General features: G+C 42.7%; 2 protein-coding genes across 4 annotated transcripts; one reads left to right on the top strand and one right to left on the bottom strand.

Annotated features, from left to right (window-relative positions):
• Positions 1–8,705: 8,705 nt before the first annotated feature.
• LSM3 (LSM3 homolog, U6 small nuclear RNA and mRNA degradation associated) lies at positions 8,706–15,796 on the bottom strand. 2 transcript variants are annotated; one of them, XM_069966710.1, is made up of 4 exons: positions 15,180–15,796; positions 10,263–10,373; positions 10,088–10,183; positions 8,706–9,167 (listed from the first exon to the last, which is right to left on the bottom strand). In XM_069966710.1, exons 1-4 carry the CDS (start codon positions 15,195–15,197, stop codon positions 9,087–9,089), a joined length of 306 nt encoding a protein of 101 aa, XP_069822811.1. In that variant the 5' UTR covers positions 15,198–15,796; the 3' UTR covers positions 8,706–9,086. The 2 variants fall into 2 exon arrangements, with proteins under 2 accessions (XP_069822811.1, XP_069822810.1); XM_069966709.1 differs by lacking the exon at positions 15,180–15,796 and adding an exon at positions 12,384–12,484.
• Positions 12,533–27,647, top strand: XPC (XPC complex subunit, DNA damage recognition and repair factor). 2 transcript variants are annotated; one of them, XM_069966705.1, is made up of 16 exons: positions 12,533–12,688; positions 13,655–13,859; positions 14,409–14,518; positions 15,051–15,171; positions 16,079–16,163; positions 16,906–17,063; positions 17,179–17,299; positions 17,939–18,028; positions 18,164–19,039; positions 20,880–21,040; positions 22,943–23,024; positions 23,160–23,291; positions 23,543–23,712; positions 25,325–25,418; positions 25,577–25,666; positions 26,393–27,647. In XM_069966705.1, the coding sequence occupies exons 1-16, from the start codon at positions 12,595–12,597 to the stop codon at positions 26,597–26,599; spliced, it is 2,796 nt and encodes a 931-aa protein (XP_069822806.1). In that variant the 5' UTR covers positions 12,533–12,594; the 3' UTR covers positions 26,600–27,647. The 2 variants fall into 2 exon arrangements, with proteins under 2 accessions (XP_069822806.1, XP_069822807.1); XM_069966706.1 differs by lacking the exons at positions 25,577–25,666; positions 26,393–27,647 and having other exon boundaries at positions 23,543–23,747; positions 25,325–25,413.
• Positions 27,648–27,680: the final 33 nt, after the last annotated feature.

A 27,680-nucleotide genomic window follows, 5' to 3' on the forward strand; every position in this document is an offset into this window, starting at 1 on the left:
ATAAGAGACCCCAACTACCCTACCAACTAGCCTTAAGGCATCCCCCAAAAATAAGTCACCCCCCAAAAGTAAAAGCCACCTGCCTTACCTAATCCCCTCGTGGACCTTCACATCCACCGCAGCAGGCATACTGGTTCTAGGCCCCCATGTCCTTCGCACATCCTGCAGCTGATGCGCTCTTAGTCCAGGGGAATATTCCGAGGAGATCAGGAGAGGACGTCTTATTTCTCTCCCAGATTCCACCTTTCATTTTTCAAAGAGTCTGTGAGGAATGAAAGGTGGAACCTGATTGGTTGCAAGGGGAAACTAAGCCAATTCTATTTTACATTAGTTTGATAAATCTCCCCCATAGTGCCTGTTTTTGAGGGGAAAAAATATAAAGTACTGTCTTATTTTCAGGGAAACACGGTAGTAGTCTATATTTTACAGTCCAGGCTGCAGACAAATGCATAGACCATGGAATCCACGGTCATGTGTACTGGCCCATAAGCTAGAATATTACTGATACTACGTGTGCAGATAAAAATCATGGACACTGGCTACCTGCATTAAACAAGTAAGCATTTAGAGGGACTGCACAGTATAGGAGGGTGAATCTCCTTAACAGCAGTGCTTTTGATGCTTAGTGTAACCCCTTCCTTGTTGTGCATGTACACAGTCCTGCTTCCTGGATCACATGTACCCCTCGCTCAAGTCTGCAGTCTTGTCTTCAGAAGCAGTTCAGTGTTTAGTATAACCCCTTAGGGTTTCTTGCATTTCTAATTACATAACACCTCTCAGTGTGATGGCATCAGTAACCCATTCTTAACATGTCAGTAATAGTACAGTGTACTCATCAGCCCATCACAATGCCAGCTTTTTTAGTGCATTTTCACCAGTGTTATGTCATAGTATAGCAGAGAGGAGTAAGTAGGGAGAAAGTAACTGGCAAACTGTTCAGCCTTGGTCCTGGCCCCTGAAATGTAGAGAACAAGAAATAGCTATGCATTATGGGTGGGATAAAATGCAGTGTGACTACTCAATTGATACCGAAAAAAAAATATTGGTAAGGGTACAAACCCACTTGCCGGATCCGCAGCGAATTTCTCACTTCAAATACGCAGCGACACTTGCTGCGGATCCCGGCCCTTTTTACTCAACGGCAGACAAACTCGCAGCAGGGAAGTACATCCCTGCTGCGAGTGTGTCCACAGCCCGCCCCGTTAACCCCCCGGCCGCTGGAGACTATACATCACCGGGTCCCCGATCCTGCTTGCTTCAGCGGTTCCCGGCACATTCCGCTCAGCCAATCAGTGCACTGCCCCGCCGCAGCGCACTGATTGGCTGAGCGGGACTTGAAGACACCGGGAGCCCCGAAGCAAGCAGGAGCGGGGACCCGGTGATGTATAGTCTCCAGCGGCCAGGGGGTTAACGGGGTGGCCTGCGGACAAACTCGCAGAAGGGATGCAAGATTGTCTGCCATTGAGTAAACAGGGCCGGGATCCGCAGCGAGTCTCGCTGCGTATTCAAAGTGAGAAACTCGCTGTGGATCCGGCAAGTGGGTTTGTACCCTTAAACTATAACAATTTAGGGTATAAACACACACCATATACGCAGCATATTTACTGCTGCGATACACAGCAAATACGCAACAAATACGCAGCTGATTAGATAACTGAACACAGCATCAAATCTGCAACATCAAATCTGCAGATCTGCTGCGTATACGGTGTGTGTGTTTGTACCCTTAAGAAGTATAAGTGTTACACGTTATTTACTGTGTTACAGATTATTATAGTTACAGCTTATAGTATGGTTGTAGAGCCTGGACCTAAAGGTGTGTATTACAATAAAATAATGTCTAGGGAAATGGGAAATATTGTAAATTATAAATATGAAAAGTCACAGTAGTTCAGTTCACTTTTTATTACTTTGTCAACTAAAAAACGATTTTATTACGTTACGTAACAGTAAAAGTAAATGAGGGCTTTTTGTTTCATGTGTCAATGTTGCTCAAAGCTTCTTATGCAACATCAAAACACCCCGGCCCAGGTTACTGGGTTAGACTGGTTCCAGGTATTTAGTAATAGAAAGTTTGCACAAGTTTCTAAGGCTATGTTCACATACCCTCAAAATGACAGCCCTTTTCATTCAATGGAAGTCATTTAACAGCAAGTAACGGACGGGTTTTGTTAAAACAGCATATGTTGTATGTTACATATGCAAAGGTTACAGCTGTCTAATAAAAAGAGCCATCATTTTGAAGCTGTGTGAACATAGCCTAATGGGCCTATTACACCGATCGTTTAGAGGGGCAAACGAGCGCTCTCAGCGCTCGTTTGCTCCTCGTTCCCCGCTCGCTGCTGCCGCCGCTATTCAGTGCAACTGCAGCGAGCTGGTGAGTGTGGGAGGGGGCGGCGGGGACCTGCGGGGGGGCTGCCCGGGTGATCGCTGATCGTCCGGGCAGCCCATAGGATATAACAGCGTCTGCTGCCGACGCTCCTATTCAACGGAGCGACGGCAGCAGATCGCTGCTATATCAGTCGCTTGTTTTTCAACATGTTAAAAAACAAGCGACTGCAATGATCAGCCGACATGAACAATGTCGGCTGATCGTTGCACTCTATTCCACGGGGCGATTATCGTCCGTAGGGGCCGATATCGGCCAAATACGAACGATAATTGTTCCGTAGAATAGGGCCTTAAATGTGACAAGGAACTTACAAACAGGGCCATGAAGTTGGTGACCTAAAGTTCTGGCTATTTCAGAAATTAGTAATTAATTTATTGCAATAGAATGGTAACAACAAACTTTTTCTTACCATTATATAAGTAACCAGGCTATTTAATGAAGCATACTATCACAGGCTATGTTCACACATAGTATTTTTGCTTAGTATTTTGCAATCAAAACCAGGAGTGGATTAAAAACACAGATAATTTCTTTGTCACACTGTTGGAATGTAGTGGATGGCCGCCATTTAATGGCAAATAATTGCTGTTATTTTAAAACAACAGCCGATATTTTGTAATAACAGACGTTATTTGCAGGTAAATGGCGACCATCCTCTCAATGTCAACAGTATGTGAACATAGCCTTTCAGGGTTTTCAACCCACTCCTGGTTTTGGTTGCAAAATACTGACCAAAATACTATGTGGGAACACAACCTAAAATTGGATTTTTTTTGCTTTTGGCCCATTTTTTCAGCCATAGAAAAGCTACTGTGCACACCTGCGTTCGTCTCTGCTCATGAATAAATCCGTCCATATGAACAGATAAGCATAAGCAAATGGATGCAGATTACAAAATTATAATTTTTTTTTAATGGTTTATTAGCATTTTGGCTTTAAAAAACGGACTGTTTATTCAGTCTGCATCAGATTGCATATCTGTAAAATTTTCCTTCCTTGTTTCTTACCTCTTCTGCACATGCTCAGTAAAAAGAAACTGGTGTTCACACTGTGTTTTTTCTGTCCGGTTAACTGATTAGTTATAAATGTTTGACTTTAATGTACAGAAAAACATGATCAGCCACTTTTTGGGTATGCTTTTTGGGTTTTGAGGGATAGCATACAACTGCATCTGTTCTTAACATCTTTTGCCATAAAACGGATGTATGAAATGGACAGCAATAACGCAGTGTAAACGTAGCACAGTGTACATGGAGGAGGCTGTCACAGTATATACACAGCATCTGTTTATATTGTGGCAGTCTCCTCAATGTACACTGTGCCTGCCCTGGTCCTGTACTGAGACAGTTTATAGAGACACTGGCTGCTGGGGGCAGGGTGGTTACTGCAGGGAAGAGTAGGGAGAGATTTATAAAAAAAATAATAATTCAAGATTAAAATCAAGAATCGCCCATAATGTTAAAAAAAAATATTTTGCCATATCGCCCAGCCTTAATATATGTATGTATAAAACAATACATCGCAGTATACTCACCTTTTGCAGCATTTTAAAGCTGTACCCGATATCAAACTCCAGTAATGACATGTTGACATTGACCACGAAAGCCTGCTATTGGCTAAAGAGCTTATGTTTGAACAAAGGGACCAGTATACCATGGCAGTGTCAGTAGACTGGGAAAGCATGTGTTTGTTTACTTTAGAGGTTTTTTTGCACTAGAAGATTTTGCAGTGAATAAAGTCAGAGGGGATAATCCACAACCAAGAGTTGCTCAAATCTCAGCCATTTTGCTGCCATTGCATTCCATTCCAAAATTCTGTATTTCCATCCCCTGTGGATGGGCCTGAGTACAAGATGAACATGTACAGTATATAACTACTGCCCCTATGTACAAGACTATAACTTCTCTAATACTGAATCCAATGTGTAAGAATATAACTTTTATCTGCCTCATGTACAATAATGAAGAACTATAACAAAACCCTGTGTATAACATGAAGTCAAATAGATATGCTAATTTTAGGATTGTTCCTTTATGTAACTTGTAAAAGACACTTGTATAGTTTTGCCCTATACAACTTGGTGACATTTAGCCTTTTATTGTAAACTAGCTTTTATTTGATCACTGCCTAGAAATGTTTATAATCTGTATCAGTCACAGATCCATACTGGGAATAATAACTATGTCCCTTGATGTATTGCACTAAAGAGCTTGGGAATATTCAATGATTAAAAAAAATAATGAGCTCCCAGCAGAACATATAACCTCCAGTTTTAGCATCAAAGCTCAGAGGAAAAAGCTGACAATACACGAATAGTAGATGCACTTAGCTAGGTCACCTCTTATTGAAAGCAATGAATGAAAGCTAGAAAGGGGCACATTTATAAAGTTGTCCACAGACTTTTAATGAAATAAGTACCGTGGGGGGAATTTACTATTGGGGCAGGTCTGCAGATGTGTAAATTTGCAGTCACTTAATTGCTCAAATATTTGCATCTTTTTGCAGGTCACCTCTCCTAAAGTCTGTTGTCAGTTAAAGGGGCTTTCTGATTTTAATATACTTGATTTTTCCAAAGGATAGGGAAAAATGTATGCGATCATGGTGGGGTTGGGGACTCAAATCCCCTGCAATCTCATACTTGCCTATCCTGTAGAGAGGGGACAAGTAAATTTAAAATTGGCAAACCTCTAAGTATGACTCTTACATCTAGTCAATTTTCTTTCCATCTCACAGCATATTTATTAATAGTGACTTTTAAACAAAAGTCGCTGATGCTGGCACAAATCCACTCCGGACCACACTTATATGGCTAAATCCATTAGCTTGATAGAACACCAATATTCATAGGCTTCTCAGTGGACTGAAGTTTATGAAGGTCTGTGCACCTTTTTGATAATACAAATACACTTACAATTCCAGTAATACATTTCTGCTCGTGTTTATAAAGAATCTGTTCTTAGGGTACGTTCACACTACAAAATCCACGCAGAGACATTCTGGCAGATTCCGTCGCTCATTGCCGTGCCATAGACACCACCCGCTTGTAACTCTCCGCCTGTGCCATAGATACGATTCTATGGCTGGGCGAATTCCACGCTCTGCCGAAAGAACCAACATGTCTATTCTTTTGTCAGACGGTGGAATTGGCCCAGCCATAGAATGGCGTCTATGGGACGGAGATGTGTGCGGCTGTGAATGGGTACAAGCGACGGAATCCGCCAGATTTTATCCACACGGATTTCGTAGTGTGAACCTACCCTTACATAGCAGATATAGCAGTGGTTGCTCCCATTTGAACCTTGCATTGCACCCATCCCCCATGAGTGATTTAAATTGGGGAAAGCTGGCATACTAAATCTATAGTGTAGGGTCCATCCAGTGTCTGAGATTACCTTACCATGGTGGGATGGTACAACACTATTTAATCAAATGACATGTCCGTATATACAGACCATGTGCTATGGAATGGACCTCTGAACTCCTGGCTTTATTTACGATGATTCAGTGAACTCCAATAAGGTTTAAATCTTTGCGCTACTTTACTAAAACAGCCACATGACTTGATACGAGGAGTTCTGAATTCCAGTCTGTAGCAGATTGTCTGGTCAAAGATCGTAATTGTGGAACACGTAAATGCCTCCTTAGCAGTTGTAGTTCATTTGCTGTTGTACCGTTTAGGTTTGCATCTACGGTGGGGGAAAAAAAAAAAGTATTTAGTCAGTCACCAATAGTGCAAGTTCTCCCACTTAAAAAGATTAGAGGAGTCTGTAATTTACATCATAGGTAGACCTCAACTATGAGAGACAAAATGAGAAAACAAATCCCGAAAATCACATTGTCTCATTTTGTAAGAATTTATTTGCAAATCATGGTGGAAAATAAGTATTTGGTCACCTACAAACAATCAAGATTTCTGGCTCTCACAGACCTGTAACTTCTTCTTTAAGAGTCTCCTCTTTCCTCAACTCATTACCTGTAGTAATGGCACCTGTTTAAACTTATCAGTATAAAAGACACCTGTGCAAACTCTCAAACAGTCAGACTCCAAACTCCACTATGGTGAAGACCAAAGAGCTGTCAAAGGACACCAGAAACAAAATTGTAGCCCTGCACCAGGCTGGGAAGACTGAATCTGCAATAGGTAACCAGCTTGGAGTGAAGAAATCAACTGTGGGAGCAATAATTAGAAAATGGAAGACATACAAGACCACTGATAATCTCCCTCGATCTGGGGCTCCACGCAAAATCTCACCCTGTGGGGTCAAAATGATCACAAGAATGGTGAGCAAAAATCCCAGAACCACGTGGGGGGACCTAGTAAATGAACTGCAGAGAGCTGGGACCAATGTAACAAAGCCTACCATCAGTAAGACACTACGCTGCCAGTGACTCAGATCCTGCAGTGCCAGACGTGTCCCACTGCTTAAGCCAGTACATGTCCGGGCCTGTCTGAAGTTTGCTAGAGTGTATTTGGATGATCCAGAAGAATATTGGGAGAATGTCCTTTGGTCTGATGAAACCAAAGTGGAACTGTTTGGAGGAAAAAGAATACTGAGTTGCATCCATCAAACACCATACCTACTGTAAAGCATGGGGGTGGAAACATCATGCGTTGGCGCTGTTTCTCTGCAAAGAGGGCCAGGACAACTGATCCGGGTACATGAAAGAATGAATGGGGCCATGTATCGTGAGATTTTGAGTGCAAACCTCCTTTCATCAGCAGGAACGAAGGAGTGGCTACGTAAGAAGCATTTCAAGGTCCTGGAGAGGCCTAGCCAGTCTCCAGATCTCAACCCTATAGAAAACCTTTGGAGGGAGTTGAAAGTCCGTGTTGCCAAGCGACAGCCCCAAAACATCACTGCTCTAGAGGAGATCTGCATGGAGGAATGGGCCAACATACCAACAACAGTGTGTGCCAACCTTGTGAAAACCTCTGTCATTGCCAACAAAGGATATATAACAAAGTATTGAGATGAAATTTTGTTACTGACCAAATACTTATTTTCCATCATAATTTGTAAATAAATTCTTAAAAATTAGACAATATGATTTTCTGGATTTATTTTCTCATTTGTCTCTCATAGTTGAGGTCTACCTATGATGTAAATTACAGACGCCTCTCATCTTTTTAGTGGGAGAACTTGTACTATTGGTGACTGACTAAATACTTTTTTTCCCCACTGTATATAGCAGAGGTAGACTTGTTCTATGAGAAGTTTGGCCCCTCTCCAACTTGGACCCACAGTTAATCAGCAAAAAGGCCCATGAAACATGCTTGTCACTGAGGGCCACAAGCACAGAGACATTGACCTTCATGTGACCCTCACCCAGACAGCTGTTCACAAGTGATCTGCTCAATGGCAAAAGTTTTCCAGGAAAACAATTCTTCATGATGGATTTCACTCATAAACAGAAACAATCCTCCTCCTCTCTATTGAGACAAGAGATATGAGAACTTTCACTTACACATACAGCACAATAGAAAAAGCCCTTAGCCAAAAAGTTGTGAAACTACTAAAGACTAGGTGAGCTGACGATTACAGAGAGATTCAATTCCACTAACACAAGTCAGATCAATAAGAAGCATAGCTCAAGATGGCACAAACCCTGAATTATACTAAGGTAGCACAATAACTGAACACGCCAGACAGACATTTTCATTAAACTGGGATCTTGGTGGTGACTTAGCATAAAATGTAAAAAGGACCCAATTTATTATAGAGCACTGGTGTCAAACTCAGGCTCTCCATCTGTTATAAAACTACAATTCCCATCATACCTGAAAGGAATTGTAGTTTTACAACAGCTGGAGAGCCTGAGTTTGACACCCCTGATATAGAGCTTAAACTAGCCAACCCCTTGTCCCCACTAGGAGATAAATAGCCCTAAAGCTAGTCTACTTCGATTTTTGTCAGAAGCCTTGAAATGTTCCAAGATATATGGCCACGTGAGTGCCCCAGTGACTGGGGACAGATCCGTTGGTACAGACTGTGCTGCCACCTAGTGTTGGGATTCCTTCATAATCACTAGTGTTTCATGTTCATATATATATATATAATATACACACACACACACAAAAGGACAAAACACACTCTAGAGCAGTGGTGTCAAACCTGCGGCCCTCCAGCTGTTGCAAAATTACAATTGCCATCAAGCCTGGGTGCCCAAAGTCAAAGCTTTGGCTGCCCAGATATGATGCCAATTGTAGTTTTGCAACATCTGGAGGGCTGCATGTTTGACACCCCTGCTCTAGGGGCTCACAGATCTGGATTCTAGGGCTTCATCTTACAAATATCAAAACACAAGACCCACATCAGCACCAGTAATCTTTATTGGTAGCTCCCAAATTAAAGCAATTTTGCTGAATACAGTAAAACCTGTACCAGATTTATGTTACTGCTGTTCAATATAAAACTTAAGTTTTTCACTTTCACAAAATGAAAATTTTCATTAAAAATAAAAATTATGGCATCTGCCAAGAAAGTGAAACTGGTTGAAGACTTGCAAGGGAAAAAGGTCAACATTTGGTTCTGAGATCCGATTCATCCCACTATTGATGCATGAATAGACAGAGGATGCAACTCATAGCAGTAAGAGAAGACCAATGTACCAAAGCAGCCAAGGACCTTGCTGAGGAGAAATTTATGGGAACATATGGGTATCCGTGTATTGTGGATTCCACTGGATCCTGGAATCAGCCAACCCTCAAGGGAGGAGCTACCAGCACAACACCATCGCCTCTCACAAACAGCATGGGGATGTTCCTCTTTGTGGACTGGGGGGGAAAAAAAATTTTTAAGGATAGGAAAATACTGTAAGTTTTTCATATTTACTATTTTACAATCTCAATGGCAAGTTAAAGGGAGACCAGTCTATCCTGCTTATATGTCCCTTTTGTGCACGGGACACAAGTTTAAGTTTCCTATCTTCATCCTCACAGTTTCCATGTATTTTAAGTTACATCCTACCTTATAGCACCAACCCGCCCCTCCTAATGAATAGCAGTGGAGCGGGCCAACTGGGGGCAGGAAAGATCGGTGCTCCTGGGGCAATAGTCTCACCACCAGTGTCCAAACCACCTTGATGATGTAACTACTAAATATACAGAAATGGCGTCAAGGATAAAAGGTAAGGAACTTACCTTCATCCTCCACATCCTGTGCACAAAAGGGACATATCAGCAGGTTAGATTTGTCTAACCTCCCGATAGTTTCCCTTTAAAACCCTTAATGATAGCGGTGCAGAGCCCTGTTTTATTCAAAATTAAAAGGAGTTGTTTAGGGACAAAAAAAATGTAGAACTGCCCCTAGATACTGCTAGGCTAATAAAAAAAAAAAAAACCCATACTAGCCTGCCCCAATCCTCCACTGCTGTCATTCAAATTGGACCCTGTTGCTGGTCCTTTCTGTTGTTGACATGCTGACCCTACAAGATATGCCCCCTTGGCCAATCACTGACTGATGCAGGTCCCAATGTGTGGACGATAAGTTAATCTATCCTGCATGGCGGAGTTCCTGTGACTGGGAACTACTGTCCATACATCTATCCTTATTTTATTCTACAGTTCTTTTTAATGCAGCATAACCTAACTTAAAACTTATTATGGCATGTTAACATGTTAATAAATACCACACTTGTTCTAGGTCAAACACATTAAAACATCTTGTATTAACAAAACTTGACTGATGCCGATACCTTGTAGATCTCCTCATAGGTTTCTTCATCAATCTCTATGGTGGTCACGGTTTCTTCCACATCCCCCAGTATCATGTTTAAGTGCTGATCATAGGCCTGTTCAGGAAAACAGGGTGGTTAATGGACTGGCCTAACGGATATCATAAGACATATAGTCGGTAAATAGGACACATACATGCAACCGTCCTCTGAGCTCTCTGTCATTTCTCATCTTTACATAAATGCGCTCATCTAGGCTTAGCCGGATCAGATCCAGTGGCTCCTCCACTGTGTTTGTGGTCTGCTGCTGTTTAGAGAAAAAGTAAAGCGCACTTTAATCATCATTCCACTCAAAATATCTGCATGTTATTATGAGGCATTTAAAGGGGTTATCCAGTGCTACAAATACATGGCTGCTGTCTTCCAGAGACAACACAACTCTTGTCTTCAGTTCAGGTGTGGTTTGCAATTAGAGACTCTGTACCTAAAATCTGACCCCCCAAACCGCTTTTACCTTTGCATAGTTGCTTTTAATCCAAGATCTGTCCTGCAGTTATTGTGCTAAAAAACTACTTTTACACTGGCAGCCCCGTGCCCTACATTGTGTATGCATTAGGCTGGAACAACCTCTCTGTGCCTCCTCCCCGCCCTCATCATTAGGAATGCTCCAGGCAGATTGCCTCCTATTCGTCAGCTGTGAAAGGACGGCACATGGGCTGGATCGTTAAGGATCTGTGCAATGTTCAGCGTGGAGAAAATGTTCCAGTGGCATTCCTAATGATGAAGAGGGTGGGGAGGATGGACGGAGGGGTGGTGCAAAGTTAGGGCACAGATACTCCCGTAGGGCACGGGGCTGCCAGTTTAAAAGTAGTTTTTGAGCACAATAACTGCATCACCTGCAGAACGGACTGCAGGACAGATGTTGGATTAAAAGCAGCTATCCGAAGGTACAAGTGGTTTGGGGGGGGGGGGGGGGGGGGGCGTCAGATTGTGGGTACAGAGTCACTTTAAGCTCTATTCACTTCAATGGAACTTAGCAGCAAAACCCCGCCCATAATGGAGACAAGAGTGGCCCTGTCTCTGGAAGAAAGTGGTCATGTTTTTGTAGCACTGGATAACCCCTTCAAATATTTATACTTGTCACTGCTATGATACCAGGCAACATGCTCTCTACAGATGGGAGTAAAGACATGGTCATGTAGGGGGATTGGGTTGCTGTCCCACACTAGGCAAGGTCCACGCACAAGCTCTATTCTAATTAATAGGGCTCGTGCATGGAATTCACCAGGCGTGGGGCTGTCCAGGAATTATGGCCTGATGCACTAATGGACAGATATAAGATTGTCAGCAGAACACCACCACCTAGTCGGCCTTTTTCATAGTTCGTTTATTATCTTCAGATAGATATATATTTATCCTGGGAAGGTTTACATTGATTTAATACCTATGTTTTCTTTAAGTTTGTTCCAATTATCTACTACTCTTTCAGTAAAGTAATACTTTCTCATGTTGTTCCTGATCTTTCCCCCCCAACTACCCTCAGATTATGTCTCCTTGTTCTTGTGTTCAGCTTCTTAGAGTATGTTCCACCTGTCCTATAGAATCAATGATATTCTCAAGCTCAATCCGCTGTCCGCCAAAAGAACTGACATGCCAGCGGCGGGCTCTGCTTGGAATTTCTGCACATATTCCGTAGTGGGCACATACCCACATGCTTTTAAAGATAACTGCTGTTGGCGTCAATTTGCATATACATCACTCTTCCTCTACTGATCCGAAGTTTCAGCTTGTATTATACCTGCAGAATTGGGAGTGCAGCTCTGGAGGATAATATTGGATGTACCTCTGGATCAGTACAGGGTAAGTAATATATGGATACTGACTGCACCAAATGAATAGTGAGTGCAGCTCTGGATTATAATTCAGGAGATAAATAACGTATATACATAGTGACTCCACCAGCAGAATAGTGAGTGCAGCTCTGGAGCCTAATACAGGATGTAATAAGGATCAGTTGTTCTGTATTTACATAGACACAATGGTTGGGTTGGAAGGCTCTTTCCCCTATTACAGCAGTATACACTGTGAGGAGAGCCGGTGGTGTACTAATACTGCTTCTAGTAGCTCGGGTAGTTTCAACTATGGAACCACAATAATAAGGCCACCCCCGCCATGTAAATGTGAGCCATTCCAGAACACAAACAGGTGAAACCAACCCGCCTCAGCTGCCCAGGGACGACCAGAAACGCACAGTAACACCCCCACCTCTCCAGGATCCCCAAAGGCAACAACATATAATCCGCAAGGCTGCCCTCACCTGCTCCATATCATCCGCCATCTTGAAAACCCCGCTCAGCGGAAGAGGCCGGTCACCCTAATAACACTACTCTCGCGAGATTTATGCTGCCGTCAGGCGGGACGTAGGGCCATCCAATAAGGAAGAAGCCCGCTTGTCATGTGACTTCCTTTGAGTTTGTTATACAACAGTAGCATGTGTGGCTGATGTGATACTGAGGGAGACGGGGAGAATGGGGAAACGCCGGGGCTCCTGCGACGGCAACACTGACTGCAAGACCCCGAGAAGGCAGCCGGGGAAGAGAGCGCAGACGGCACAGAGCAGAGGTGGGGAGACACACTGCTATAGGACTGCCTGTATTATAGCCTCATCATGTGTGATAGCCATAAGCCCCGCCCCTTTCGGGGTTTAACAGTTATTCTTAAAGGGCTTCTCTGATTTTATGTAGACCTTAAAGGGACTCACAAAGACTGAAGTCCATAGCAGTGATACTTATGGGCATTGTTTTGTTGCTATGGACAACACACCATTATGGTAATCTGCAGAGGTTACATCATTTATCAAGGAAACTCGAAATTCTTTTAAGGGATTGTCGGAGTTCACCGCATCCTGTGCCACCACTCCGCCCCTGGCTTTGTGTACACGGCTGCAGTGACGTCATGCCCGTATACCTATGTTACCACTGCATGCCCATGCTCAGGTGTATACTGCACAAGCCCACCGAGGTCAGTGATTTGCTGCAGCGGACATGTGGTTATATGGCCGCAACATTGCTGCAGCCAAGAGAACACAGCTAGCCGAGCAGCGGCAGCACTGGATGCGCTGAGGATTAAACAGGTGAGTATGGATTCTTCTGACAACCCACTAAGTAAATGGTAAGGGCACTTTATTACTCTTTATAAATCAATGCCACATCTCTGCTTGCTGTCAGTGAATGCAAAGATTCTTGTTCACTGCAGATGGGATTTTCTATGCCTGAGCCTGAGAAAGCCTGGTGGCAGCCATATTGGTTGTCACCCTGCAAACTGCTCACCATATGTAGATGTACACCATATAGCTCTGAATGTGCAAGAAAGCTGAAATATCACTGATTCACAAGACATATGTAGCACTTAGGAGCCTTGGAAAGGCGAGTAACATGTTGTTTAACATCACATTTGTCACCACCTTGAAGAGATCCGACAGAGAAATAACAGAATACGTTTATTTTGTCTATTTTCTAGTGTTCTCCTAGTTTTAGAGGAAATGCTATATTTAATGTACTTGTTTTCTGTGGTGGTTTCATCCGGCAGGTGGTAAGGAGGATGTGTGTGAAGACGGGAAGGCGCCAAATAAGAAGAGCAGAGTCACAGCACCAGGTGCCAGAACCACAAAGAAGGCTGCTAAAGGTGCAGATAAGGCGCCTGCTATAGATACTGTGGGGAAGAAGCCGACCAGAGCCAAGAAGCCTGCAGAGAAGAAAGTGAAGGAAGAAGAAAATCCAGAAAAGGAAATCGAGTAAGTATACTGTGGTGTGACTGTGCCATATATATGGTCAGCTCCCTCCCTTCACAGAAGTCTATGGCTGCTCCCATGGTGAGCTCAGAGCAAGCACAACACTGGCCTGGAAATGAGAAGGAATAATGATAGATATATCTATATCACAGGTAATATTTCTGGGGGTCTGTTAGCCAACCCCCTAATGCTTCCCAGAACAAATGAATAGGGGCAGAACTCTTTCAGATGTTGGGTCAGATGTTATTAGTCTCTTCATTCCAGAAATTAATAGCCACTTCAGTGTTCTCTTCTGACCTGTTTTAGTACCCTGTCAAATATAACTAAAAGTGATTTCTCCTTTAAAACCAGGACAGGATTGTATATTTCAGCAGTGAACTGGCAGATAACTTATTCACTAAATACCCCCAGACCATATGTCATGCTCCTTGTCTTTCAGAATGATATGATACTCTGTGTTGTGACACCATGTCCTGTGTTTTTTCAGCATCCTTTGTTTTCATTTCACTCCAACTTGAAATATAAGACTATAATTCATTTATCCTTTTTCAGAATCCTATTAAACGCGGAGTCACACCATGCAGTTGCAGATGCAGCAGTTAAAGAAGAGAGCAGCTCAGAGGATGGCGAGGACAGTGATGAGGAGTGGGAGGATGTGGAAGGTATTATTGGGCTTATATCTTCAGATGAAAACTGATCTCAGGTCATAAAATTCAGTTGTGGGATTAAGGCTCCATTCACACTGCAATTGCGGCCAGAATAAGGGCCAATAGATTTTATTGACCCTTATTAACACGTCCATATGTGTGAATGGGCCCTCCCCCCCCCGCCCCCCCCCAAAAAAAAAAAAAAGAAAAGAAAAGCACAGAGCATTACTGATGCATGTTTGTAGTGCAGTCCATGGTTACGGTAAATGAGGCCCTACTAGTTATCCCTATCAATATCTTTCCCAAGTCTTTCTTATTCTTGGTTCTGGGTGTACACAGCAATTAGTGGATTTAGTGATATTCCTTAAGGCTGTGTTCACACATGTTGCAGTTTCATTGCAGTGCTGTTGTGGTACTGCAGCATCTTTATAGAAATGACACAATGCTGAAATGAAACTACAGTGCGTAAAGACGGCCTAGTAATAATTGGGAACACCTAGACAAGGTAACATATCTTCATTGATGAATTTCTTCCCTCTTGTAACAGAACTTAATGCAGCAACTCTGGATTCTTTACAAGCCACAACATCCAATGATTCAGGCTTGCCATCCGAATCTGTGGAGATAGAGATTGAAACAGCGGAAGCAGCTAAAAAGAGATTAAGAAGGTAATTACCTGGGTGACGTCATCCATATGCAAGGCTTACTCTGTAGAATTACAGCAGTCTCCACTGGTATACATACTAGGGTATGCAGATAATTTAGCTCTGGATGCTGTGGAACAGATTGTAGTGGCTCGTATTTTATTCATGGCACGTAAGCTGATTTCCAAACATTGGCTTGACAAGACTCCTCCCTCAGTCGCGTAATTCATAGGGAACGTCAACTGGTTTAGAGAAATATGCGTATGAGAAAAGGAAAGCTACCATTAAATTTAATAAGATTTGGAGTAAATTGATGAGTATCCCTGATCTTGCGCCCTCAGGTCCTCGCACATGAGCCATATTTATATAGTGTGATGATGATCTGTTTGCCTATTTGGTTGTCACGAGGCAGGTACTATTGCTGATTGAGTGCTGAAGTTACTTTCTTGGTTTAGGATGAGGAATTGGGGTAACCCGTGTTGTATGTTCTGATAATAATGTATTGCTACACAGGCAATAATATACAATGTTTTGGGAGGAAGATTTTTTTTATAGCATACCCATAATTTGTATTATACTCCAGAACTGCACTAACTGTTCTGCCTGTACAAAATGTCGATAGCAGCTAGTATTGTAGTCCTGAGCTGCAATAACTGTGCTGCTGGTTAGTGATGGAAACACTACTACAGAAAATGGAAAACTGATAGCACTATTGAACAGCCTGGGACTATGGGAAAATGTTGGCACTGCAACCTGCGGAACTGTGAATGCAGCTCTGGAATATAAGACTGTACAGGCTGTAAAAAGTTCAAAGTGACTTGTGTATGTAAAATGTGGATTACTAAGATCTATTTTATTGAGCAGCAGGAAATGTTATAAATGGGATTAGGGAGAGGTTTAGGAACTGACCGATGGCCTTTTTGTTTTCCAGAGAGAAGAGAAATGCAGAGTTTGAAGTTTATCTGCGCCGCATGATGAAACGGTTCACCAAGGATTTGCAGGAGGACACACACAAAGTAAGGCTTCTTTAGACCACAGATATGAGCACTGATCTAATAAATCAGCACTTGTATACGTTTTTGTCAGCACAGCACGGTATGAACAATTACTGGATCATTCATTTGGCCCTCCACTTACAACGTTAATGTCCTCACATCTCATGTTTGCGTCTCTTACATCTCGGGAGCCTAAATGTAACAATGTTTTGTTATTTTTTGTGCTGCAGAATTCCAGTGATCAGCCGATAAGAGCGGTTGCTCCATTCTTATTGCAGGGTCTTTTACTTGAGGAAGTAATCGGCCTACTCAGCTTTTAGAACAGAATATAAAGCTAGATTACTAAGGAGCCAGTGAGGATGAGCCCTGTAGAACTGTTAAGTCATAATGCAAAATTTAGACATGGCCTAGCCTCGGCGGGACAAGATTATTCGATCTGTTTGATAACCAGCACTTTGCTGTTTGAATAGGCCACAGTTCTTGTGCATGTGCTGCAACCTCTTCAAAGTTTACATTGGCTACAGTCTCATTTGTACTTGCAAACAACATACTTTATGTAGATGAGGTCTAGTTGCCCTGTTCACTTGCATGAAGCACAAACCAGCCTGTAGATGATGCAAACAGTGAAACACTCACCTGCAGTTTCTTGGTGGTTGTCTGATGCCTGCTTATGTAATATCAATGGCCTTTTCTGAGGATAGGCCATCAATATTTAAAGGCTAAATAACAGCTGTAAATGCTGTTGCTCTCTGTCTTTTTCCAGGTACATTTGCTCTGCCTTCTTGCCAGTGGCTTCTTTCGCAGTGACTTATGTAACTCCCCTGACCTTCAGGCAGTGGCGCTCTCAGTGGTTCCAGTTAAATTTACAAACACTCCCACTGCCCGGGTAGATGTGGTATATTTGACAAACTTGGTGAAGTGGTAAGATTATTGCTAAAATATTTATGATAAAGGGTTAATAATGGTACTAGAAGCATATGTGAAATTGCTAGACTTTGCTATGTGTTTCCATATAAACTTCTTTCTTCTTTTTTAGGTTCACGACCACATTTAGCTTAAATCCGAATATGTCTCTGGATGATTGTGAACCATTATCAGCCAGGCTAGAGAGGAGGTTTGGAGTATATGGAGTGAGGGATGAAGAAGAGATGGTCTATGTAAGATATCACATCACTGGTTTTAAAACCCAAATGAAAGCATTAATATATTCATTAAAGTAACTATCATCAGGTTCATGCATACAAACCTACTGATAGTTATCGGTGGCAGCTTACCTCCTCTTACTGGCGCTGGTCTTCTGACACTTGTAAATGCTGCCGTTTTCTTGTTTTTCAGTCTTATAAAAATATGCAAATTAACTCTTTAAGAGCATAGGAGCAGTGGTGTGTTTCTTGGCTACCCAGAGCACCATTTAGCCCTCCGACTCACGCCTATTTATGCAAAAGCAGGCAGCCTGGAATATGCTTGAGTAGGTGTGGGCATCTGAGGCAGCAGGTGGGCGTCTAGTGCTCTGGAGAGCCGAGGAACGCCCACAGTCCTCTAAACGAGTTAATTTGAATATTTTTAAGGTTGAATATCAAGAAAACAGCAGCACTTACAAGTGTCAGGAGACTGGCGCCAGTAAGAGGAGGTAAAGGCCACCAGGAACTATCTAATAGAACTAGTACTAGTATGCACAAATCTGTTTTTCTTAATAATAAATTCCCATACAGGTGTATTAGAAAGTTGCAGAATTAATCACACATTGTGCTTTATTTAATCTTATTCATTTTCATATACATTATATTCTTTTTCAGCTCTTCTTGATTCTTCTTCGAGCATTGCAACTTCTAAGCCGCTTGGTGCTCTCACTGCAGCCCATCCCCTTAAAGAAACCCCCCACAAAGGTAAGGCTGGCAGTTTGTCAGACACAAAAGACAAGGCTTTGTACTTATCAACTTTTTATGCACTATATCTAAGCATTCCTTTCATCATTATTGTTATAAGAGTAATGGAGCTCACTGCATCTTTATATTATGTAGAAAACAAGCAGCCCAAAAGAGAAGCCCTCCAAAAAGTCTAATAAAACAGTCAAATCTCAAAAATCTCCTAGAGGTAAATCAAAAGTGGAACCAAAACAGATGAAGAAAGAAGAGACCTTTTCCCTGGACAGCTCAGAGGATGAGGATGTAAAACCATCAGAAGATAGCCTGTCTAAAAAAGTAGCCCGTAATGCTAGGAGGGACAAGTCAACTGAAATTTCTGAAGACACTAAGAGTAGGGCAAGTCCCAAAAATAAGCTCCGGAGGAAAGCGGCCTCCAAAATTTCATACAAAGAGGAGAGTGAGAGCAATGAGGACATCAGTGATTCTGACTTTTCCTACACTGGCAGTGAGGACAATGACTTCTCCAATGAAGAGGAGTCTATTGAAAGAAAAGTTAAAGGGTCATCTTTTTTAAAGGTGAACAGAAGGTCAGGGGAGGGCACGGCAAAGAGTCCTGTTGCCCAAGGATGTCCAAAAGTTAAGAGCTCACCCAAAGCTGACAGCTCACAAGCAAAGAGAAGAGGCAGGATCATTTCCACTGATGATGAGGAAGAGGTCATAGCGCCACCACCCTCCAGAGGTTGTGATCAATGGGTGGAGGTTTTCTTGGAGAAAGAGAAGAAGTGGGTATGCGTAGACTGTGTGTATGGGACAATAAACCTGCCTTCAAAGTGTTTTAAGGCTGCCACCAAACCGGTTACTTATATTGTGGGAATTGACAATGCTGGACATGTTAAAGATGTGACACGACGATACGATCCAGAGTGGATGACCAGTACTCGCAAACGGCGCATTGATACAGAGTGGTGGGAGGAGACTCTGATGCCTTATAAAAGCTCCAATGCTACTCTGGATGAAAAGGAAGATGCAGAGGTAAGAAATGTAGACTACTGATTCAGTGTTATTAGAAGACTACCTCTCATGGGGAATGGGGTTGAAATATTTAAATTATTGGTCAGTCTCAGGCTATGTTCACACAATGTAAAAATAAGTGCAAATAACGGCTGTTATTAATGAACATAAGGTTCAACCAAGGAAGACAAAATACAACCATCACTGAGCTCAGGGAGAAAAAATCCAATGAAGTACTCATTTAAGAGTCTTCACTCATACATTGCCCCTATAAATTTTTAATATGCAAAAAAAGGGCATCAGTGGAGTCTCTGTTACGAGTCTCAAAACACGGGACTAGCCAGATATCCCTCCAGGGAAGGAAACCAGTTGCCAAGGGCCAAACCACTCTGATACATAGCACCTTAAAGTGACACTGTCACCTCCTTTTTGCATTTTTGCATCTCTACACAGGTGTAAAGGGTAAATTTAGTGTTTTTCATACCTTATTTCATATCATACGTCATGGTGTTTGTTCAAGTAAAAAGTGTCCTTTTATCAACTGCAGATTGTATTAAGTGGGCGTGGCCTCGCGGCATTAGCACCGCTTAGCCCCGCCCACAACGGCACCGTTGGCCCCGCCCACAACGGCACCGTTGGCCCCGCCCCCTCACCGGCCATTGGAACAGGCTGGCTGAAAGGTCTAGACCCCACCCCCTTTACGTCGGCCAACCAATGGGCGTCATGGGGGCGTAGTCAACTGGGCCGTTGTGGGAGGGGCTAAGTGGTGCTAATCCCGCGGGGCCACGCCCACTTAATACAATCTGCAGTTGAAAAAAGGACACTTTTTACTTGAACAAACACCATGACGTATGATATGAAATAAGGTATGAAAAACACTAAATTTACCCTTTACACCTGTGTAGAGATGTCAGAATGCACAAAGGGGGTGACAGTGTCACTTTAAGTCCCACTCAGTTGCGGGTATTGGGAAATACCAGGGTGGCCCCTTTTGCATCAAAGTCTAACTCTGTTGTCTGTTCTGCACTGTGTGTAATACTTTGAGAACAGACAGAGGCCTGCTTATACTACACGGGTTGGACTGTGCGTAATATTCTGTAGGCAAGCACAGAGGCCTGCTTATACTACACAGGGGTTGTACGAGGATAAAGAGCCTAATCCAGAACTACAAATGGCTGCATAACAAAAAGAATAAATCTGCAGCACACATGGTACAGATTTTATATCACCTTTAAAGGGGTAGGGTGGCGTTTAACTTTTATTCAATAAATAACACACATTACAATGTTATACAACTTTGTAATGTGTGTTATTTAAGTGAATGGCCCCCTTCCCGGTGTTGCCCTGATGCAGCTGATTACACGGCAGAGGGGGGGCCAGCATGAGGGACAGCCGGATCGGTTCGGCCGGCCTTCCGAAGATGACGTCGTCTACACAAGATAACGGCCGGGGTTTACAGCGAACATATTAGTATAATGCACCAACACTTCCGAGGTGGGGGGAACACGAGGAAGGGGACCATTCACTTAAATAACACACATTACAAAATTGTATAACTTTGTAATGTGTGTTATTTAGTGAAAAGTTAAACGCTGCACTACTCCTTTAAGCATATAACTGTATATATTAGCTGCCTAGCACATTAAAAAAAACTAAATCATCCTTTATGTTCTAATTCTGCCTCAGTAAAGCAAATAACCATCTAAACAGCAGCCCTATCCACAGGAATGTACCATAACCACTGATGTAAAGCTTGGTATAACTACTACTCCAATAATGACAAATATATCAGAGCATGATAGGAGTTGTAGTGCCTATTTTAAGATATGTTAACCATTGTTTAACCCTACTATATCTTTAGTTTGAAGCTAAACTACTGGACCAACCATTGCCAACCTCGATCACAGAGTATAAGAACCATCCTTTGTATGCTTTGAAGAGACACCTGCTGAAATATGAAGCTATCTACCCAGACTCTGCAGCCATCCTTGGTTACTGTAGAGGGGAAGCTGTTTATTCCAGGTAATGAAGCTATGGCCCTAGTGTTACATGCAGGGTGGTAGGGCTTTCTTTAGACATACTTTTTGGCTTGGGGACAAAAAAAACAAACAAACATAAAACCTGCTTTTGAAGTGTATCCCCAGGAGCAAGTATTAGTATAACCATGTGTTTTTTGTTTTATCCCCCTCACTTCTTAAAGGGAACCAATCACGCCGAAAATCCATCTTAAGATAAGGAAACGTGCTGGCACATCACCCAGCACGTTTCCTAAACATCCCCCTGTAACCTCCGTGCCCCCCTCCATCAGTCAGTAATCTTACCTTGAAGAAGTCCCGCGCTGTATGTAAATTTCTGGCAAGTAGTCACGGTGGGCGGAATTAGTCAAGGTGGGCAGAATCAGTCACAGGTCCTGGGCGTCGTGCTTGAGGTCTGCCTTCCATCCACGTGACCTGGAGGCTTGCGTTTCACGTCGGCGGCGCGCTGACGTCATCCGCACGCAGCGCAGACGTCTTCTGTAGTCCGCAGTACGGCGGGAGACGGGCGCCGACGTACTGTGCATGCGCGGACTCCGGAAGACAACGGCGCTGCGTGCGGATGACGTCAGCGCGCCGCCGACGTGAAATGCAAGCCTCCGGGTCACGTGGATGGAAGGCAGACCTCAAGCACGCCCCTCTGGGCGTGATTACAGACGCCCAGGACCTGTGACTGATTCTGCCCACCTTGACTAATTCCGCCCACCGTGACTACTTGCCAGAAATTTACATACAGCACGGGACTTCTTCAAAGTAAGATTACTAACTGATGGAAGGGGACACGGAGGTTACAGGGGGATGTTTAGGAAACGTGCTGGGTGATGTGCCAGCACGTTTCCTTATTTTAAGATGGATTTTCGGCGTGATTGGTTCCCTTTAAGTTATGTAGTTCTATTGAAGAATGTAGGAAAAAGGCCAGAAAAAATGCACACAGTATTATTAAGGGTACGTTCAGACGTACCGACTCGCAGCGGAAATCTCACTGCAAGTTTTGCAGCGAGATCCGCTGAGTCAAGGTCCTGGCAGGTCTCTGTCAATACATACTCGCAGCAGTCTGAAAGTAGTATTATTCTGCGAGTAAGTATTGACAGAGACCTGCCAGGACCTTGACTCATAGAGGATCTCGTTGCAAAACTCACAGCGAGATTTTCGCTGCGAGTCGGTACGTGTGAACGTACCCTTAATGTTTTTTTTTTAACTCAGAGTTATTATAAAGATAATGCATACAAGCTAACACATCCAGCACATAGGGGAGATTTATCAAACATGGTGTAAAGTGAAACTGTCTCAGTTGCTTCTAGCAACCAATCAGATTCCACCTTTCATTTTCCAAAGAGTCTGTGAGGAATGAAAAGTGGAATCTGATTGGTCGCTAGGGACTTCTGAGACAGTTTTACTTTACATGTTACATGTTTGATAAATCTCCCCCATATGTCAAGTATCAGAAAGGGGTTACAGATTCTGAGCACTTCCAATAGGAGCCTATGAATGTTCTGGTCTGCCTGATGCATCTCTGACAGGTAGATAATACATTTTGTCACCATATTAGATGATGCATTAGACTCTACAGGCAAAGATTCAGTCAGACATTTTTTTTTGCAAAAGAGAGCTAATGTGGGAGAAGGTTTCTATTACTGTGAATTGCTAGGACAAAGAACTACAAAAGGAACAGGCAGCACTTCTGAGTAACCAGCTGACTAAAAGAGGCAATAGTGTGTAAGCCAATATGGCTGGCAACAGTAGGTGTGAGATTGCTACTGTCTTTGAAAGTTTTGAAACAGGAGAAATCTGGAACATTAACAGCTGGGATTACAGAAATTCAGTTCTGATATTAAAAATAAAATGACTTTTTTTTTTTTTCATAAATCACATCCCATAAATGTCCTTACAGGTCTTGTGTCCACACCCTGCATTCCAGAGACACATGGCTAAAGGAGGCCCGTGTGGTACGGCTCGGGGAAGTGCCTTACAAGGTGATGAAATAGAGCAATTTTTCCTTACTATGTATGGAAATTAAATTTGACACGAGTCAAACTTGTGAAAGTAAATTGTGGAGGACACATGCTGGTAGTGTGATTAATGTCAGATGCGATATGTTTCATGCACAGATGGTGAAAGGACAGTCTAACCGAGCGAGGAAAGCCCGTCTGGCAGATCCAGAGAAGGACAGCAATGACCTTGCTCTGTTTGGCCTGTGGCAGACTGAGGAGTATCAGCCGCCCATAGCTGTGGATGGAAAGGTGAGAGCAGATGTCAGTGATTGCAGACCACATGCTTCACATGGCATTTTAAATAGATTTTCTGTACATGGCATATGTCTATCAATCTGACCCTCTTTTCATAAAGTTCTACAGTTCCAAAGCACCAAGGCAATACTTACAAAATATTTCATATATCATTTTTTTTTCTTTTGTCTGATAGCAAGTCTCATTGATACAGGATTACAATAATTATTGTTCATCGCATAATCGATTCTCTGTTTGATTTGCAGGTACCACGTAATGAGTTTGGCAACGTTTACCTGTTTAAGCCCAGCATGCTTCCCATTGGCTGCTGCCATTTACAAGTCGCTAATCTGCACCGTGTGGCCAGGAAGCTGGACATAGACTGCGCTACTGCCATTACTGGATTTGACTTCCACTGTGGCTTCTCACATCCTGTGTAAGGCTGATGTGCCCTCTGGCATAACATTTGGGGTTTGTACCTAACTTATCCAGTGTACATAGTCTGCAAACCTCAAAAAAATTAGCCTTTTCATTTTTACTGTTTACATTTAAGATGTCTTCTTCCATCAGTGAATAGGAAGAATTACATCCAGAGCCAAACAACCCACACTATTCTAGCTAATCTTACAATGAGAGCTCTCATACTGCTGGAGATGGTCTGGAAGCTGAACACAGCCAAGTCAGCTGCTTCTTTTAGGGCTCAATGACTTGATGTAAGCAAGTGCCGATCTGCTAGATTGGCGTTTACTTACTGAGTCCATATTTGGCTCTATAATCGTGCAGCAGTGGCTGCATGGATATCATTAGCGATGACCTTGCAGCCTTTGCCTAATAAGTGTAAAATAATCTTTTACATACCTCTCTGCGCTCCCCAATGTCCTTCTTGCATTAGCCTGCTCCCCACAGTGTCTGAAATGACAGGCCATTCACAAGGACAGTGCCACAGCCAGTGAGTGGCTGAGTGTCATGTCTTTTCAGACACTGCGGGGAGCTAGCCGAAGCTAGCAGGACATGAGGGAGCGCAGAAAGGTATGTAAAGTGTTGTTGTTTTTATAAAAAGGGTACAAACCTCTGAATGTCTAAAGTGTATTAAGCATAAGGGATACTGCTGAATGAATGTGGGAAACTTAGTAAAGGGTAAAAAAAAAAAAAAAGACCAATTCGTAAATGTTGTACTCCTGCCTGAAAATATGTTTAAGGGTATAAACCCACACACCGTATACACAGCGTATTTACTGCTGCGATACGCAGCGAATACGCAGCAAAAACGCAACAAATACGCAAAAAAACGCAGCAGATTAGATCTAAATAACTGAACTCAGCATTAAATCTTCACCATCAAACTGCTGCGTATTTGCTGCGTATACGGTGTGTGGGTTTGTACCCTTAAGGCAGGTTTAAAACTGTGGATGTATGGTGTAAGTGCGATGGTTCAGGGTATTGCATTTCAAAGAACTGGTGCTGCGTGGGAAAAGTCTTGGAGATAGAAGTGAGGTTCAGATTGTGGAGGATTCTACTTTTAGATTATTAGCAGAGTGAACAGCGTTTATAAAGTGGTAGACATAGATGAGGGAGGTGCATCACTATAGAGAGCTTTGTGGGTAAGTGTGAGCAGTTTGTGTTTTATTCTGAACTGAATGAGTAACCAGTGTAGTGACTGGTACAGGGAAAGGCTTAAAGGGGTGCTCCAGCATGGGGGCACTTTCTGGGGGGGACCGGGGAGGGGGTGGCTGAAATAAAAGACGTCCACTCACCTCCCCTGTTTTAGCGGCGGGTCCCACATCGCAGCGCTCCGGTACCTGGTTCCCGGCTGCTTCCTGGTGTCTGCCGCTGCCCGAGACGCTACGTCTCAGGGCCGCTCTCAGGACCGCTCAGCCACTCAGTGAAGGAGGCGGGATCCGAGCGGACTTCAAACTGTTTTTGCGAGAAAAGTTGTATTTTTTTCTAATCCTGGATAAATCCTTTAATCGAAACTTGCACAAAAGAAACTGAGGTTCACAGATTTGTCCCCCATCACACACACTTACCATGTTGTTCTTCTCCCACAGGACTGATGGTTATATCGTATGTGAGGAATATAAAGAAGTCCTGCTGGCCGCCTGGGAGAATGAACAGGCAGAGATAGAGCGCAAGCAGAAAGAGGTAAATGACACTGTAAAATACACTCAGTCAATACACTTGAACCTGGGAACCGAAAGCAAAGAAACCTGGTGCAGTTTTTAAAATATTTTGTCAGAAGACATTGGTTTATTACTGGTCCATAACCAATAATCATAGTTTTCTGTAACCCTCCGTTGTAGAAGCGAGAAAAACGAGCACTAAGCAATTGGAAACTGCTGGTGAAAGGTCTTCTGATCAGAGAAAGATTAAAAGCTCGATATGGACCAAAGGTAAGCTGTGAACACTGATGGTACCACACGGCGTCTCCTACTGGGAATAACACCACCCAGCAAATGTCCCTGAATGCTAATTACTGACGGACGTCACCATCTAGTGGGGGGTTCCTAGAAATCCACTCACATTAAGCAGGTAAAGCAGAGTGTATTTTAGCGCTTGCTGTGGAAAGTTTGTAGCACATCCTAAACCTTGCAGGCATCATTTACACTCCACCCATTGTACTGTACAGGCAAAACACATCAAAAATTCTAATTTTATGTACACTGTGTGACCCAACCATTGTCTCTGTCCTAATAAAGTATGACCTCTGCTGCAGGTTATGGCTATGTTCACACAACTTACTTGTTATGACAAGAACAGCCATTGTTTTCAATTAAAAGAGCGGACGTTTTTGCCATAGTTAAATAGTTGCTATGAAGTCAATGCAAACAATGGCCGTTGTTCACACAATTTATCAAACACCTGTTTGCTACAGCCATTGAAATAACTGACTTGTCAATTATTTCTGGCCTTTGTGTGTTGATTTCAATGCAACAACGGCCATTGCTTGACACTCAATACAACGGCCCTTGTTTCTGAGTGCCAAACAATTGCGGTTGTCCATACACTGTGTGAACATAACCTAATGATGAATTGCTGGTTGTCACATTGTTTATATTTTATTTCTATGTGTCTGACATCTATTCTTCTATTCTGATTCTCTTTCTGTATTTCTGCAGGACTCCGATCATCTTACCTGTGCCAAAGGAGAAGATTTTTCTTCAGATGAGGAGCTTCCAGCTACAGAAACCCCAGCTATGGACACAGCTGTATCCTGGCCCCAAAATCGAAAGGGTGAAGAGCAGCAAGGAGGAAAAGCAAAGCAGAAAACAAAAAGAGAGAAAAAAGGAGAAGAAAAACACCTATTCCCATTTGAAAAACTGTAAAAAAAATATATATATATATATATAATGGAATGAGCTTCCTGTCAGTGACTGACATTAAAGAAGCAGTCCAGGCCAAACTAATTCAAGAACATGAGAGAATCCCTGTGGTAGGCATAACTTAGTATCTGTTTTGCCTGGATTGTTTCTTTAAAAGGAAGCGTGCCATTACTTTTAGGCTATGTTTACATAACTTTTTTTTTTTTGCTGTATTTTTGGATGGCTGTCATTTTGAAGCAAAATTACGGCTATATTATGCAAAATATGTCTGTAATTGCTATTGTGTGGCCATCTAAAAATACAACCAAAAAGACATGTGAACATAGCCTTATGCTGCAAGATCTATGAGTTACTGGAGCAGGCAATGCCACAAAGTTCTTTTCCTACATCCAAACAGTGAGACCTGCATTCACACGTTGGTGTACAGATGATATGCTTCAGTTGAAATCTTTGCAGTACTGTAATTAGACAGCCGTGCGGCTGTGTCAGTACAGTACTCCAAAAATTTAAACTGATTCGGAGCTCCCGGTATAACATACATGATCCCAGGAGGTCTGTGAATCTGGTTCGTAGCACGTCTTCTGTGCATGGACTGTATTCAAAGAAGGTGTGATTGCGGCCCAAGGCTATGTTCCCATACAGTATTTTGCAACCAAAATCAGGGTTGAAAACACAGGCTATGTTCATACACTGTTGAAATTGAGTGGATGGCCGTCATAATGGCAAATAACTGCCGTTGTTTTAAAATAACGGTAATTATTTGACGTTAAATGGCGACTATGCACTCAATTTCAGCAGTGTGTGAACATAGCCTTTGTGTTTTCATTCCACTCCTGGTTTTGGTTGCAAAAATACTGTGTGGAAACATTGCACTCTTAGGCTATCCGTTATGGCCCGTGGGGCAGGCAGAATGCATGGGAAACTGCCCTAATTACTCATTTAGGCAGCATAAAAGTGATGACTGGTTTCCTGATTGTGTATTTAATAATACAAATATACTATAAGGATAGTGCTTATAAAAAAAAAAAAAAAGAAAAAAAAAAATCATTCAGACTGTTCAAATAAATGTTTTATAGATGAGAAT

The sequence above is a fragment of the Dendropsophus ebraccatus genome, chromosome 4 (assembly GCF_027789765.1).
Source record: "Dendropsophus ebraccatus isolate aDenEbr1 chromosome 4, aDenEbr1.pat, whole genome shotgun sequence".
Classification (NCBI taxonomy): domain Eukaryota; kingdom Metazoa; phylum Chordata; class Amphibia; order Anura; family Hylidae; genus Dendropsophus; species Dendropsophus ebraccatus.